The following is an 11,947-nucleotide window of genomic DNA, read 5'->3' on the forward strand; positions in this document are numbered from 1 at the left end:
AGGTTCTTTCCGCCATGGGCAGCGCGTGAAATCATACAAGGCAATGTGGACTCTGTGGTCGACTCTAGACTCAACGGAGAATATAACACGGAAGAGGTGACGAGGATGGCAACGGTGGCTGTATGGTGCATACAAGACAATGAAGAGATAAGGCCAGCGATGGGAACGGTAGTGAAGATGCTTGAAGGAGTTGTGGAGGTGACGGTTCCTCCACCACCTAAATTGATACAAGCTCTTGTCTCCGGGGATTCATATCGAGGAGTGAGCGGCACAAGCTGTAGCGAAGGCCATGGATGTTCGGATCTCAATACTGGATTGTCTAGCCCCGGCTCACGGTCGTCTTTTGGTAGATCTTCTCCTTGATTAATTTGAAGTTTGGTCAAAGCCGGTCTTACATGTTTTAAGTTTTTTCTCTGGCTCTCTAAGAGGGTTGTATGGAATTGAAGCTATGTGTCAATTTCCCATTAGAAAAGGGATGAGCGTTAGTCAAAGCATACATGAGTCACATTACCATAGATTCAACTCACTCATTCATCTATTCTATTAAAGCTGAAGTACTCACTAGACTCAAATTGGACCATGACTTCGTTTTGATACGTTTTTCATTAAAAATGATTAGAGAATCATTTAATTTAATTAAATTAACCTATAGTTTTGATTTTGATTAATGACCATTATACCTTTGAGTCGACTAATAAATTACTACTGGGTTGGAACGTGGATCATGTATGACCCGGAAACAGAAGAAATAAAACTCGCGGATCTGTTTGTACTCCATGTTTATAATATTCGGATCCTGTTTTTGGTTTGGTTCAAGAATAGTTATTTCCGTCACCAAACCGAAGTATAATCCCTATAAATAAGGAAACTGGTATCGAGTATTTAATGGCTTCAGTAATATCAAATATTAACTACTACTATACTTAATCCCTATAATTATTACGAATATTAATAATAATGAAAAATCTTTAATACTTATGGATTGTGACTTTGTTGCTTCCAAAATAATCAATAGATTAAATACGAAATTGTATATATATGTAAACTTATTTGATTTGCTTTTATATTGTGAGATATTTACGTAAACAACAAATCAACTTAATACAATTAAATAAAAACAAATCATCATTTAGTTTAGATTTTTCAATATTTCCTTAACGAAATTATAGTAATTAATTATGATTAGTATAGATGGAAAAAATAAAAAACGCAGAAATTCTATATATGTAAAGTTGTAAACTAATTTACAGAAATTGTGTACTGTATATCCCAGATCGACTAAATATTTTGGAATATGGTTCATAATCACTATAAATATATGACTAATATGTTTTGAGTACAAATGAGTAGGAAGATTGATTTATCAAGTATCCAAATTTAACAGTTTAATTTGGTTCTATATTTGAGCATATTTAAACTTTTAAAATGTAAACATATTATAATATATTTACGTTTTTTTAAAAAGTTTAAGAGATTATAAATATTTAAATTTTTATAGAATGTTTAAATTATTATAAATATTTGAACTCCTTCGAATGTTTAAAATATTATAATATATTTCAGTAATATTAATATTTTTACTCTTAAAAAATTTAAAATATAAAAAAAGTTTGAGTTAAACCCGTTAAAACAAGTATTTTTATGAAACTATAAATTAAATTGGTTTTTTACAATTTTGCTGAGATTTGGTATATCAAATATTAACTTCTAAATGATAACCTAAGTATACCTAATCTCACTATAAATACAATGGTTTCCTAACCATTGAAATATTTCACATTAAAATTTAACAAGCAACTTCTCCTCTTTCGACGACAAACCAAAATAAAGAAAAACCCATCCTCTTACAAAACTACTATCCGATATTGCGGTGTGTCTATCCTCTTACAAAACTACTATCCGATATTGCTGAGTTTCTACTCTCTTACAATACTACTATCCAATATTGTGGTGTGTCTGTTTCCGTGAAAATCTACATTTTACAAACTACTTACTCTATTAAGATTTCCAATTTACTGTATAACCCCAAATATACAAATAAACACTATATAAACAAAGAAAATAAGTCAAAATAAAAAACTATATTACAAATATACAAATTACAAAAAAAAGTAACTAACAAAATATATAATCCCGTGTTGTAGCACGGTGTATCACCTAGTTACTAATCGTATTTTCAGATATATCATTAATAAGTCATTACTCCTTTCATATTAGCAAAGTTCAGTGAATCCAGGCATGAATTATTGTCTAAAATGGACCCATTAATTAACAGCTACTGCTTGACTTAATCGACCGTTAACAGTTAAAACCATGGATTATGTCTGTATCTAATGGCATATATGTCAAATGTTATAGAATGTATTCGATGAGAATCATCATTACGTATGATTTGAATCAAATCAATAAACCCGTGTGGGTAGCTTTTAACTATATTAACGGTCACAATAAAACTCAAAATCTTTTTTAACTTTTTAATAGAATGCTAGATTCTCTCTTCTGCTTCTCCACGGCTAACCTGAATCATAGGCAAGCAAGATAAAAAAAAAATCAGAAACCAACATAAAAAAAATAGAATCTGCTGTCTTCTTTGTTTTCAATCTTTGTGTCTCTAAACCTCTCCCCCACGTAGAGAAAAATTAGAAAAAGATAGCCGCAAGCAGAGAAAATGGAAATCCCGGTTAGAGAGGAGAGAAGATCCTCATCCTCCGCCGGAGCATTACAAGAAACCATCTCCTTAGCAGCTGATGACGCCGTCGAGAGCGGTCCTTCCTCTCCGCTTCTCGTCAAAGTCTCTGTCTTTGAAACAGAGCAGCATGAGACGACAAAGCTTCTTCACGCTCCGTCAACGCTGCTCGGAGATACCACCGCAGACGCTGATTTCCCTCCCATACAAAGCTGGCGAGATGCTAAACTCGTCTGTTTGGTCGAAACGTCCAAGCTTTGGGAAATCGCTGCACCTATAGCTTTCAACATTCTTTGCAATTACGGTGTTAACTCCTTCACAAGCATCTTCGACGGCCATATCGGCGATCTTGAGCTCTCCGCTGTCGCCATCTCTCTCTCCGTCGTCTCCAATTTCTCCTTCGGTTTCTTGGTGATTATTTAAAACATTTCCTCTGCTTTTCTTTTCTTGCGTTTTCTCTAACTGTCCTGGAAAACAAAACATTTTCAGCTAGGTATGGCGAGTGCGTTGGAAACGCTATGTGGACAAGCGTTTGGAGCGGGACAAATGGACATGTTAGGCGTTTATATGCAGCGTTCATGGCTTATCCTCCTAGGCACTTCTGTCTGCTTGCTTCCACTCTACATCTACGCAACTCCTCTTCTCGTTTTACTCGGCCAAGAACCCGAAATCGCAGAGATCTCTGGCAAATTCACTACACAAATCATCCCTCAAATGTTTGCCCTCGCCATCAATTTCCCGACTCAGAAGTTTCTCCAGTCGCAGAGCAAAGTAGGGATCATGGCTTGGATCGGTTTCTTTGCTTTGACCCTTCACATTTTCATCCTCTACCTTTTTATAAACGTTTTCAAGTGGGGGATAAACGGTGCAGCGGCTGCTTTCGATGTCTCGGCTTGGGGAATAGCGATCGCGCAGGTTGTTTATGTTGTCGGGTGGTGTAAAGACTGTTGGCAAGGGCTGTCTTGGTTAGCGTTTAAAGACATTTGGCCCTTCTTGAAACTGTCGTTTGCGTCTGCGGTTATGCTTTGTCTTGAGATCTGGTACTTCATGACAATCATTGTTTTAACCGGACATCTTGAAGACCCTGTCATAGCCGTTGGATCTCTCTCAATCTGGTTTTAACCATTAGAACCCTTGACAATGTCAAAGATTTTTACATTTTTTTTTTTTTCTGATATCCGATGATGACACTTTTTTCTTTCTTTATCTCAGTATGAACATTAATGGATGGGAAGGAATGTTGTTCATAGGAATCAATGCAGCTATAAGGTAAAAGCGACAAAGCAATCTTTGTTCTTATAAAAAAAGAAGACGATAGAAAATTTATATATATAAGCGATATGTTTGTTGTTTAGTGTGAGGGTGTCGAATGAGCTAGGATCGGGACATCCAAGAGCAGCGAAATACTCGGTGATGGTAACAGTGATGGAGTCTCTCATCATTGGAGTAGTGTGTGCGATTGTAATTCTCATTACAAAAGATGAGTTTGCAGTGATATTTACGGAGAGCGAAGAGATGAGAAAGGCGGTAGCTGATCTTGCGTACCTACTCGGAATAACGATGATTCTCAACAGTTTACAACCGGTTATATCAGGTAAATCAAGAATAGTTATATATGTCTAGTAGTAAAGAAAAAAAACATGAAAATTGGTGAATAATGAAGAATGTTGGGTGGATATATATATGGAGCAGGTGTAGCAGTGGGAGGAGGATGGCAAGCACCGGTGGCATATATAAACTTGTTTTGTTACTACGCATTTGGTTTACCTCTAGGGTTTTTGCTAGGTTATAAAACAAGTCTTGGCGTGCAGGTAAAGCATAATATAGTCCGGTCTATAGTATTTGGTTTGATATTGGGTATTGGAAGAAATAACTTGGTTATTAATTATATGTATGATGATGATCAGGGGATATGGATAGGTATGATATGTGGGACAAGTCTTCAGACTCTGATCCTTTTGTACATGATATACATAACCAATTGGAACAAAGAGGTACGTACGTACTTAAAAAAAAAAGTTTCATTTTTTGTTTTGGTTCTTCATAATCACCACGACAAAGGAAGCGAAATGTTTCAGTATATCTTATTATATTTTGTTGTGTTCAGGTGGAACAAGCTTCGGAGAGAATGAAACAATGGGGAACTGGATATGAGGAATTAGAAAAAATAGCAAATTAATTTTATTTTGGGGGGAAAAAAATTGTATATACATTTGCACTATATTATGTAATATTATAATTTTTAATTGTATATATCAATTTCTTTTACAACAAAACTGTATGTGTCAAATTTAATTTCTCACACATTTGTAACTTTTCTTTTTACTCTTATCAAATGATTTCAATTAGTCAATCATACCCTATTCTTTTTACTCTTATCAAATGATTTCAATTAGTCAATCATATCCTATATCTAAATCTAAATCAAATATTAACATTATTATAAATCTTCAAAGGGAAAGGTCAAAGTGCTAAAAGGTCAGTCGGCAGTAAATGAAACCGGTTAAGTTAAACCCCACTTCCCGGTTCCGTCTTTGCTTCTCAGATAATTATTCTTATTATTAAAAAAAAAAAAAAAAACAAAAAAAAGTAGAAAGAAATATTGAGCAGAGAAATCGAGGCGATTAATTTTGGTAAGCAATCAATCAAATCAGTCGTCGTCGCATCACAATCATCTTCTTCTTTTTTCTTCGTCGGCAACGTTCTTTTGTCTTCTCGTGCTGCTTCATAATAATTTGATCTTATCTGCTTATATACGCAGATCTCATCTCCTCCTATTAAGTATTAACAAACCGTCTCTGAGTGAGTAGTAACCTCCCTCCTTCTCTTCCGTCAACGATCGTTCCCTTTCTTCTGTACTACTGTTCTGACTTTTTTTTTAATCCATCGATCTGTGTTATAATATTCTAATTTAGTCTGTGTTTCGATTAGGTTTTTAGTGTTTTAGGAGAGTAGTAGTTTTGGTTGGTTTCTTGGAATAATATGTATGTGTTGCCTTTTGATTCCCGACGGTTTTCTTTCTTCTATTTGCAAAAAAAAAAAAAAAAAAAANCTCACCCACTTGATCATCTTCGTTAGCTCCTCCTCTGTAATTATTATTATTATTATTATGTGTACAATATAGTATCTTGAATCAATCAAAGTTGATTTGATGAAATAAGTTTGATCTTCTATGTTTCTAGAAATTTTAGACACTACTATTCACTAGAGAGAGCTTCTCTCAAATTGAAGTACTTATAATTTGCTAATAATATATATATATATATATATATATATATTGTATGTTGTGTTGGGAATAAACAAAGTTGTTGTATTTTGGATCATCTGACACTAGTAGTTCTATTGTTTATAATCAGAAGCAGGTCATTTTATTTTTGGGACCAAAATGGCTAGCAAAGATGATGCAGCTACGCGTGCTAATAATGATTGGGAAGTTGTTTCCCTTACTGCCTCTGCTTACGCTGCTTCTCCTGGTCCCAACAAACCACTCGACCTGAAACATGATGATGCACTTACCACTCCTCCTCCTCCTCCCGATTCAGCTCAGACTTCTCATCCTTTGTACATGTCTCGCCACTTTGTTTTCCCTCCTCCTACTTCTGTTGATGAGCTTCATACGGATACTACTACTAGTGACCTGCTTACCGAAGGACCTAGTAAGAAGTTGGGTTTTGGATTCTCTTTGGAGCAAGAAACCGGGTCTGCTCTCAAGAAAGATGGCGGGGATTTGACTCTCAAGGGATTGGATTTATCTGATGATGATTTTGCAGGACTTGACTTTTCCGACGATAAAGGAGGCAAAACCCATGACAACAACATTTACAAGACGGCCATGAGTTCTCTGGACGATGAAAGAGCTACTTCTGGGTATGAACAACAGAGCGAACCTGTTCAAGAACCGACTGAGCCAGCCTCCGCCTCCTCTCCATCTGATGATGTTTCATCCGATCTTAATCCTACTACTAAAGATGACAAGAATGATGATGTCCCACCTTGCCAAGCCTGGTGGAAAAGAAGCGCTGCGTCTTTGATTGCACAAGCTAAAGAAACCAACACTGTTTGGTCCATCTTCATTGCTGCAGCTGTCATGGGAGTTGTGATTCTTGGCCAACATTGGCAACATGAGAGGTGGCAGATTTTGCAGCTCAAGTGGGAATCTACCATTGGAAACGAGGTATAACTAATTACACTCTCTTGATTGTTACATATACGTAATATGTCTCCAACTGATGATGATTAACACTTTTTTTGTTTATGCAGAAAGCTGGAAGATTCATGGGGCCCATCTCTCGTCTGAAACAAGCATTTGTCGGAGGAGGACAGCGAAGGGATTCATTCATCCGAGCCAGCTCCCATAACGACAGTTAAAACAAACACGAGAAAAAGGTGATTGATTAGCTTTGATAATGACGATAAGAAACAAGAGTAACTGTTTGAAGGTGTAAAAACATTATGTGATGGTAAAGTTCTGGGGTTTGGATGCTGTTTACTGCTGCCGTCTAAGGGTTGACGAGTATGGTTTTTGTACATATATATGCTTTATTTCTTTGGTGTGAAAAAAAAAAAAAAAAAAACTCATTTGGTGATTTAGGGATTACAATGCCGATAAAATACTCTCTGTTTATATCAATGTCGTCTATTCAGTGTTGTTATCCTCTGGCCAAGACGTAATGTTTAAAACCACTAAACTAGGATCTATCCTTTTCGTGGGTCAAAATCAAAACTCTTCGTCTCGGTTAGAGAATTCTGTATGCGTATATTTGCAATTTTTTTCATCAGTTATTGTCAAAGATTATTACTACTTCGTCTTGAGACGTTTATAGAGCAACCTACGACGATAATATATATTATTGGTAAAACATTTTAACTTGAAATACAACAACATTGAAGGGTATTATCTACACTAGGATTAGGAATACACAAAGTTTTACTAGGTTGGCCTCCACAAGTTGCGATACAATCACTCCTCATTCGGCATGGTCCTTTGAATTCACATTCTGGAAACTGATCATCCATCATTCCTGATCATATTTTAGCAAAACTTTGTCAACATCATCATAATTCTCTTTTCAGTAATGTATTAGAATCATATATATCTATATGAATCCATTGTGATGGGTATAATGTTTTTAGTTTTTTTTTTTTTTTTTTAAATTAATTATATAAACAAAACTAAGATAAAGAAGAGATCTTACGAGTGGATTGTGCACTGTTAGCAAGGAGTACTGAAACAATGATCATGAAAACAACAAAGTGAAGCTGTGAGTTTTGCGACGCCATTTTTATGTGTAAGATATCTTTTTTCCCACAACGTCTGTGAAAGAACAACTAACAACACAGTAAAGCTACTTATTTTATACCCAAATTAGTCAAAATCATTTATGATTGATTGATTTTGTTCTTTATCAAGTTTTATTTTTTCTTCTTTTTGAGATAACAATCATAGAAATACATTGAATATGCCATATATATCTGATACTAGGATTAAACTTCTAAATTTCTACATGATCTATTCAACAGTCAAAACTTCAATAAAATTAAATATCCAAAGTTCAAATTGTTGAGTCAGAGTTCAGATTCCATCTTTCCACATTTGTCAATTGGAGAAGATCATATCATCCGACTCTGTTTCAATCGATTTCCTAATTCACCATACCTATATCTCTCTCTCTTTGATAAACTTGAGTCCTTTGGTGTGTCCGGATAGATTTTACATCTCTTCAATTTTCATCTCCGCTAGGACCGCTTTTGTGCACTATCACCAATTTAAGTCTCATATGTGTCACCGAAACTAAGTCAACTACGACTATTTAATGTCTTTGCAAAAGTAGGTTGGCCTAAGCAATTAACACCGGAAAATTAAATACACAATCATAATTCATCATTTGTACTACATGATTTTTTAATAATATACTTTTCTTTTGTCTGGTTTTCTATATTCCGCCTCATATTTTAGTTGTTTTTATATGGAGTAATATATATAAATCGAGAATCCCCAACCAACAATACTCACATCAAAAGAAATTATCACTAGATATTGAGGTTTAGTTACACCTTATGACTTATCCTGAAACTGTGTACTTTACATCGGTGATTCTTAATTACCATTTTAAATATTTATAACGATCAACCACAATTTAACTCAATTGAAAAACTTGGACCATGCATGATCTTCAGTGTTCATGTTAGTTGTTTCACTAATAAAGGATAAAAAGAAGAAAAAGTCAACAGTGAGTTTATGTCTACGGAGGTTTGGCAAGTCATCTACAAGCTATGAGGCTATGAGCTATCTGACATCTACAGTTGTGTGTCCCATTTGTTACATTTTAAACATGTTTTTTTCTTCTTTTAATTTTCTTTTCTTTTGCAAATTATGAGTCAGTGTATGTATATATATAAACAGTTTTTTTTGGGTTTGAATATAATATATAAATGCAGTTATAATGACCTACCAAATATACATTTACTAGAAAGTTAGAAACTACGAAACCCAAAATAAGTTATAGTATCTTATAAGAATTTGCCATACATTTTTACCGCGATGGTTAAATCTTTGAAGAGTTCTCGACATTAACTCGCATTCAAATGTGCTTTCTTGCGATATGTATGCAGTTTAGAAGTCTGCAAATTATGTCATCTTGGACTTTTTCTCCATTGGAAAGCGAGATACAATGCACATGGAAACTAGCTAACAAACTCAATACTACATAACTGCAGCGGATCGGAGACTGCATTTAAAAATTTATCTTCAATATAAAGACGTATTTATATATATTATATTTACTAATGTAATAAAAATAAGAACAGGTGAAAAAAGGGAACACGATCACAAGGTTTTCGCATACGTACAACCCCTTTACAGAGTTACATTTGCTGCTCTGATGTTATTGCTCTCTGCGTGTGGTGATTTATGGTTGCCAACTTTACTTACCTAATATGTATACATTACTAATATATGTAACACACATTTGTCACATACATTATTACTGTAAGTACTTATACCATCTATTTATGATAATGCAGCAAGTGTACACAAGTCAGCTCCCTTTGACTTTCACATCTCATGAATGCATGCCATGACATCTATATCTTACTCGAGATTTGTGCATGCACATAATGCACTTCTGTCTTTTGCAATTTTTGGTATTGTAAAAACAAGAAGAAAAAAAATGTAATAGCTCGAGAGACCAGAAAGGTCTAAAACTAAAGACACAATACAATGTGTTTCTTTCTTGTGGGATTAATCAATTCACTCTTTAATAGTTAACACTTCTTTAGCATAGAAGAAAAGATAGGAAACAAAGTAGGAAATCAGGTAAAAGAGTCACGAGTTGCTTACCAAATCCCTTCCAAAAAATTAAGAACTGATAAACCAAAACGAGAAGATTAAATACCACGTCTCCTTTTCTCTATTATAATTAATCTAGGTACTAAAAAAAAAAATCAGTTTTCAACAAAACGTGAGCATTGGTTTACGATCACTTACAAAGTCAAACCTAAAAGGTTGTATTAGGACACAATGCAAACCTATTAGACATTAACTATATCATGCAAACCCTAATGTCATTACCTAACAATACATGTGTTATGTGTTCAACTCTTCTAACCCACATTAGATGTAAATAGTTAAGCAATAAAAAGATTCTACTTCTACTACTACTACTTTAATTATTATTCTCATCCATATTTTTCTGTGCTTCTTAGGTTCTCAACTAATCTCATTTAATTTAGCACACAGAGAAACACACACGTATATAAAATAATACAATATGTTCACACCAAAACAAAAACAAAAACTCATATATGTGTATGAATATATAAATAATTAGACTCATTAAATGAGACGACTCTTCTTCCCTGTGCATTTTCTCTCCTGTATCATACTCTCCCAACTTTACCAATTCTTTGACGACTTCAAAACCACACCAAATCTTTTAATTTATCTCCAAAACCATAAGCGAGTTCACAAATAAACTACTTAGTAAGCTGACATTTCATATCTCATTCAATTAGGATACACTCTCTCAACAATCTTCATTAATGAGGGTTGCTGCTTGCTTCTGAAGGCTAGCAGTAACAGTTGTATTTCTTCCACTTCTTTTTCTTCTTGATGCCATCTCTTTCTCTCTATATATATTTTCTCACCAAAAACCTTAATCATCCCTCAAACACCATTAAGTTTCCTTAAAAACTTTCACATTTTTGGTTACATTTTTGATTCAATTTCAAATATAGTCCTCCCATTGATATGGATGTATCCAACGGAATGCTGCTAGTAGCTGTTGCTACAGCTTACTGGCTATGGTTCAAGAGGATCTCACGGTGGCTAAACGGTCCACGTGTCTGGCCAGTGTTGGGCAGTCTTCCGGGTCTGATCGAGCAGCGCGACCGTATGCACGACTGGATCACTGAGAACCTCCGTGCGTGTGGCGGCACTTACCAGACGTGTATCTGCGCCGTGCCTTTCTTGGCGAAGAAGCAAGGTCTCGTGACGGTCACGTGCGATCCGAAGAACATCGAGCACATGCTCAAGACCCGGTTCGACAACTACCCTAAAGGTCCTACATGGCAAGCCGTGTTCCATGACTTCCTCGGCCAAGGCATCTTCAACTCCGACGGCGACACTTGGCTCTTCCAGCGTAAAACCGCCGCTCTTGAATTCACCACCAGGTACGTACAACCTTAGCCCGACTGACCGGGCATTCATTTCATGCATGTACGATGATGTAACAGAGTTAGTTCTTTTTCTTCGGTTTACTCACTGAATTTTTCTTGGTTCGGTTATGTAAATTGTTTGGTTCTGTGATGCAGGACGTTGAGGCAAGCGATGGGTCGATGGGTGAACCGAGGAATAAAGCTCCGGTTCTGTCCGATTCTTGAAACGGCTCAGAACAATCACGAGGCAGTTGATCTCCAAGACTTGATACTACGGCTCACATTCGACAACATTTGCGGTTTATCATTCGGGAAGGACACACGAACCTGCGCACCGGGACTCCCCGAGAACGGGTTCGCCTCGGCATTCGACCGAGCCACGGAAGCTTCTCTGCAGCGGTTCATTATGCCGGAGATTCTATGGAGGCTGAAGAAATGGCTTGGGCTCGGCTTAGAGGTAAGCTTGAGCCGGAGCTTGGGAGAGATCGATGGGTATCTGGATGCTGTCATTAACACACGTAAGCAAGAATTTCTGAGTCAGCAAGAGAGTGGGTCCCTCCCGAGACACGACGACCTCCTCTCTCGTTTCATGAAGAAGAAAGATCC

At 35.9% G+C, this 11,947-nt stretch overlaps 4 protein-coding genes across 9 annotated transcripts in view; all 4 read left to right on the forward strand.

Moving 5' to 3' along the window:
* LOC104705296 (G-type lectin S-receptor-like serine/threonine-protein kinase SD2-2) overlaps window positions 1-564 on the forward strand; it is a gene marked incomplete in the record, with an annotated part of 4,164 nt that extends 3,600 nt beyond the window's left edge. The window contains 1 exon segment of the mRNA XM_019228204.1: window positions 4-564. Within this exon segment, the coding sequence (XP_019083749.1) occupies window positions 4-363 (360 nt within the window).
* On the forward strand, window positions 2,618-4,878 carry LOC104705297 (protein DETOXIFICATION 34). The gene is made up of 7 exons (XM_010421269.1): window positions 2,618-3,097; window positions 3,176-3,801; window positions 3,899-3,955; window positions 4,042-4,280; window positions 4,379-4,497; window positions 4,594-4,680; window positions 4,794-4,878. Exons 1-7 carry the CDS (start codon window positions 2,669-2,671, stop codon window positions 4,863-4,865), a joined length of 1,629 nt encoding a protein of 542 aa, XP_010419571.1. The 5' UTR covers window positions 2,618-2,668; the 3' UTR covers window positions 4,866-4,878.
* Window positions 5,271-7,260, forward strand: LOC104705298 (ATG8-interacting protein 2-like). Of its 4 annotated transcripts, XM_010421272.2 has the most exons (4): window positions 5,271-5,319; window positions 5,448-5,488; window positions 6,043-6,860; window positions 6,947-7,260. In XM_010421272.2, the coding sequence occupies exons 3-4, from the start codon at window positions 6,072-6,074 to the stop codon at window positions 7,052-7,054; spliced, it is 897 nt and encodes a 298-aa protein (XP_010419574.1). In that variant the 5' UTR covers window positions 5,271-5,319; window positions 5,448-5,488; window positions 6,043-6,071; the 3' UTR covers window positions 7,055-7,260. The 4 variants fall into 4 exon arrangements, with proteins under 4 accessions (XP_010419574.1, XP_010419575.1, XP_010419572.1 ...); XM_010421273.2 differs by lacking the exon at window positions 5,271-5,319 and having other exon boundaries at window positions 5,334-5,541; XM_010421271.2 differs by lacking the exon at window positions 5,271-5,319 and having other exon boundaries at window positions 5,335-5,488.
* LOC104705301 (cytochrome P450 86A2) overlaps window positions 10,526-11,947 on the forward strand; it is a 3,552-nt gene continuing 2,130 nt past the window's right edge. The window contains exons 1-2 of one of the 3 annotated variants that reach the window (XM_010421277.2): window positions 10,526-11,356; window positions 11,498-11,798. In XM_010421277.2, the coding sequence (XP_010419579.1) occupies window positions 10,935-11,356; window positions 11,498-11,798 (723 nt within the window). In that variant the 5' untranslated portion in view covers window positions 10,526-10,934. Of the gene's footprint in view, window positions 11,357-11,497; window positions 11,944-11,947 lie in introns of all 3 variants that reach the window. The other 2 variants (XM_019228205.1, XM_010421275.2) reach the window with 2 other exon arrangements.

Source organism: Camelina sativa, chromosome 8, assembly GCF_000633955.1.
Source record: "Camelina sativa cultivar DH55 chromosome 8, Cs, whole genome shotgun sequence".
NCBI classification, from domain to species: Eukaryota; Viridiplantae; Streptophyta; class Magnoliopsida; order Brassicales; family Brassicaceae; genus Camelina; species Camelina sativa.

Excerpts from the sequence above, each read along its gene's own strand:
- LOC104705298 (XM_010421272.2), top strand. The coding sequence starts at position 6,072 with ATGGCTAGCAAAGATGATGCAGCTACGCGTGCTAATAATGATTGGGAA. Across the intron at positions 6,861-6,946 it reads AATCTACCATTGGAAACGAG|AAAGCTGGAAGATTCATGGG; the intron begins GTATAACTAATT and ends TTGTTTATGCAG.
- LOC104705297 (XM_010421269.1), top strand. The coding sequence starts at position 2,669 with ATGGAAATCCCGGTTAGAGAGGAGAGAAGATCCTCATCCTCCGCCGGA. Across the intron at positions 3,802-3,898 it reads GTTGGATCTCTCTCAATCTG|TATGAACATTAATGGATGGG; the intron begins GTTTTAACCATT and ends TCTTTATCTCAG. Across the intron at positions 4,281-4,378 it reads TTTACAACCGGTTATATCAG|GTGTAGCAGTGGGAGGAGGA; the intron begins GTAAATCAAGAA and ends TATATGGAGCAG.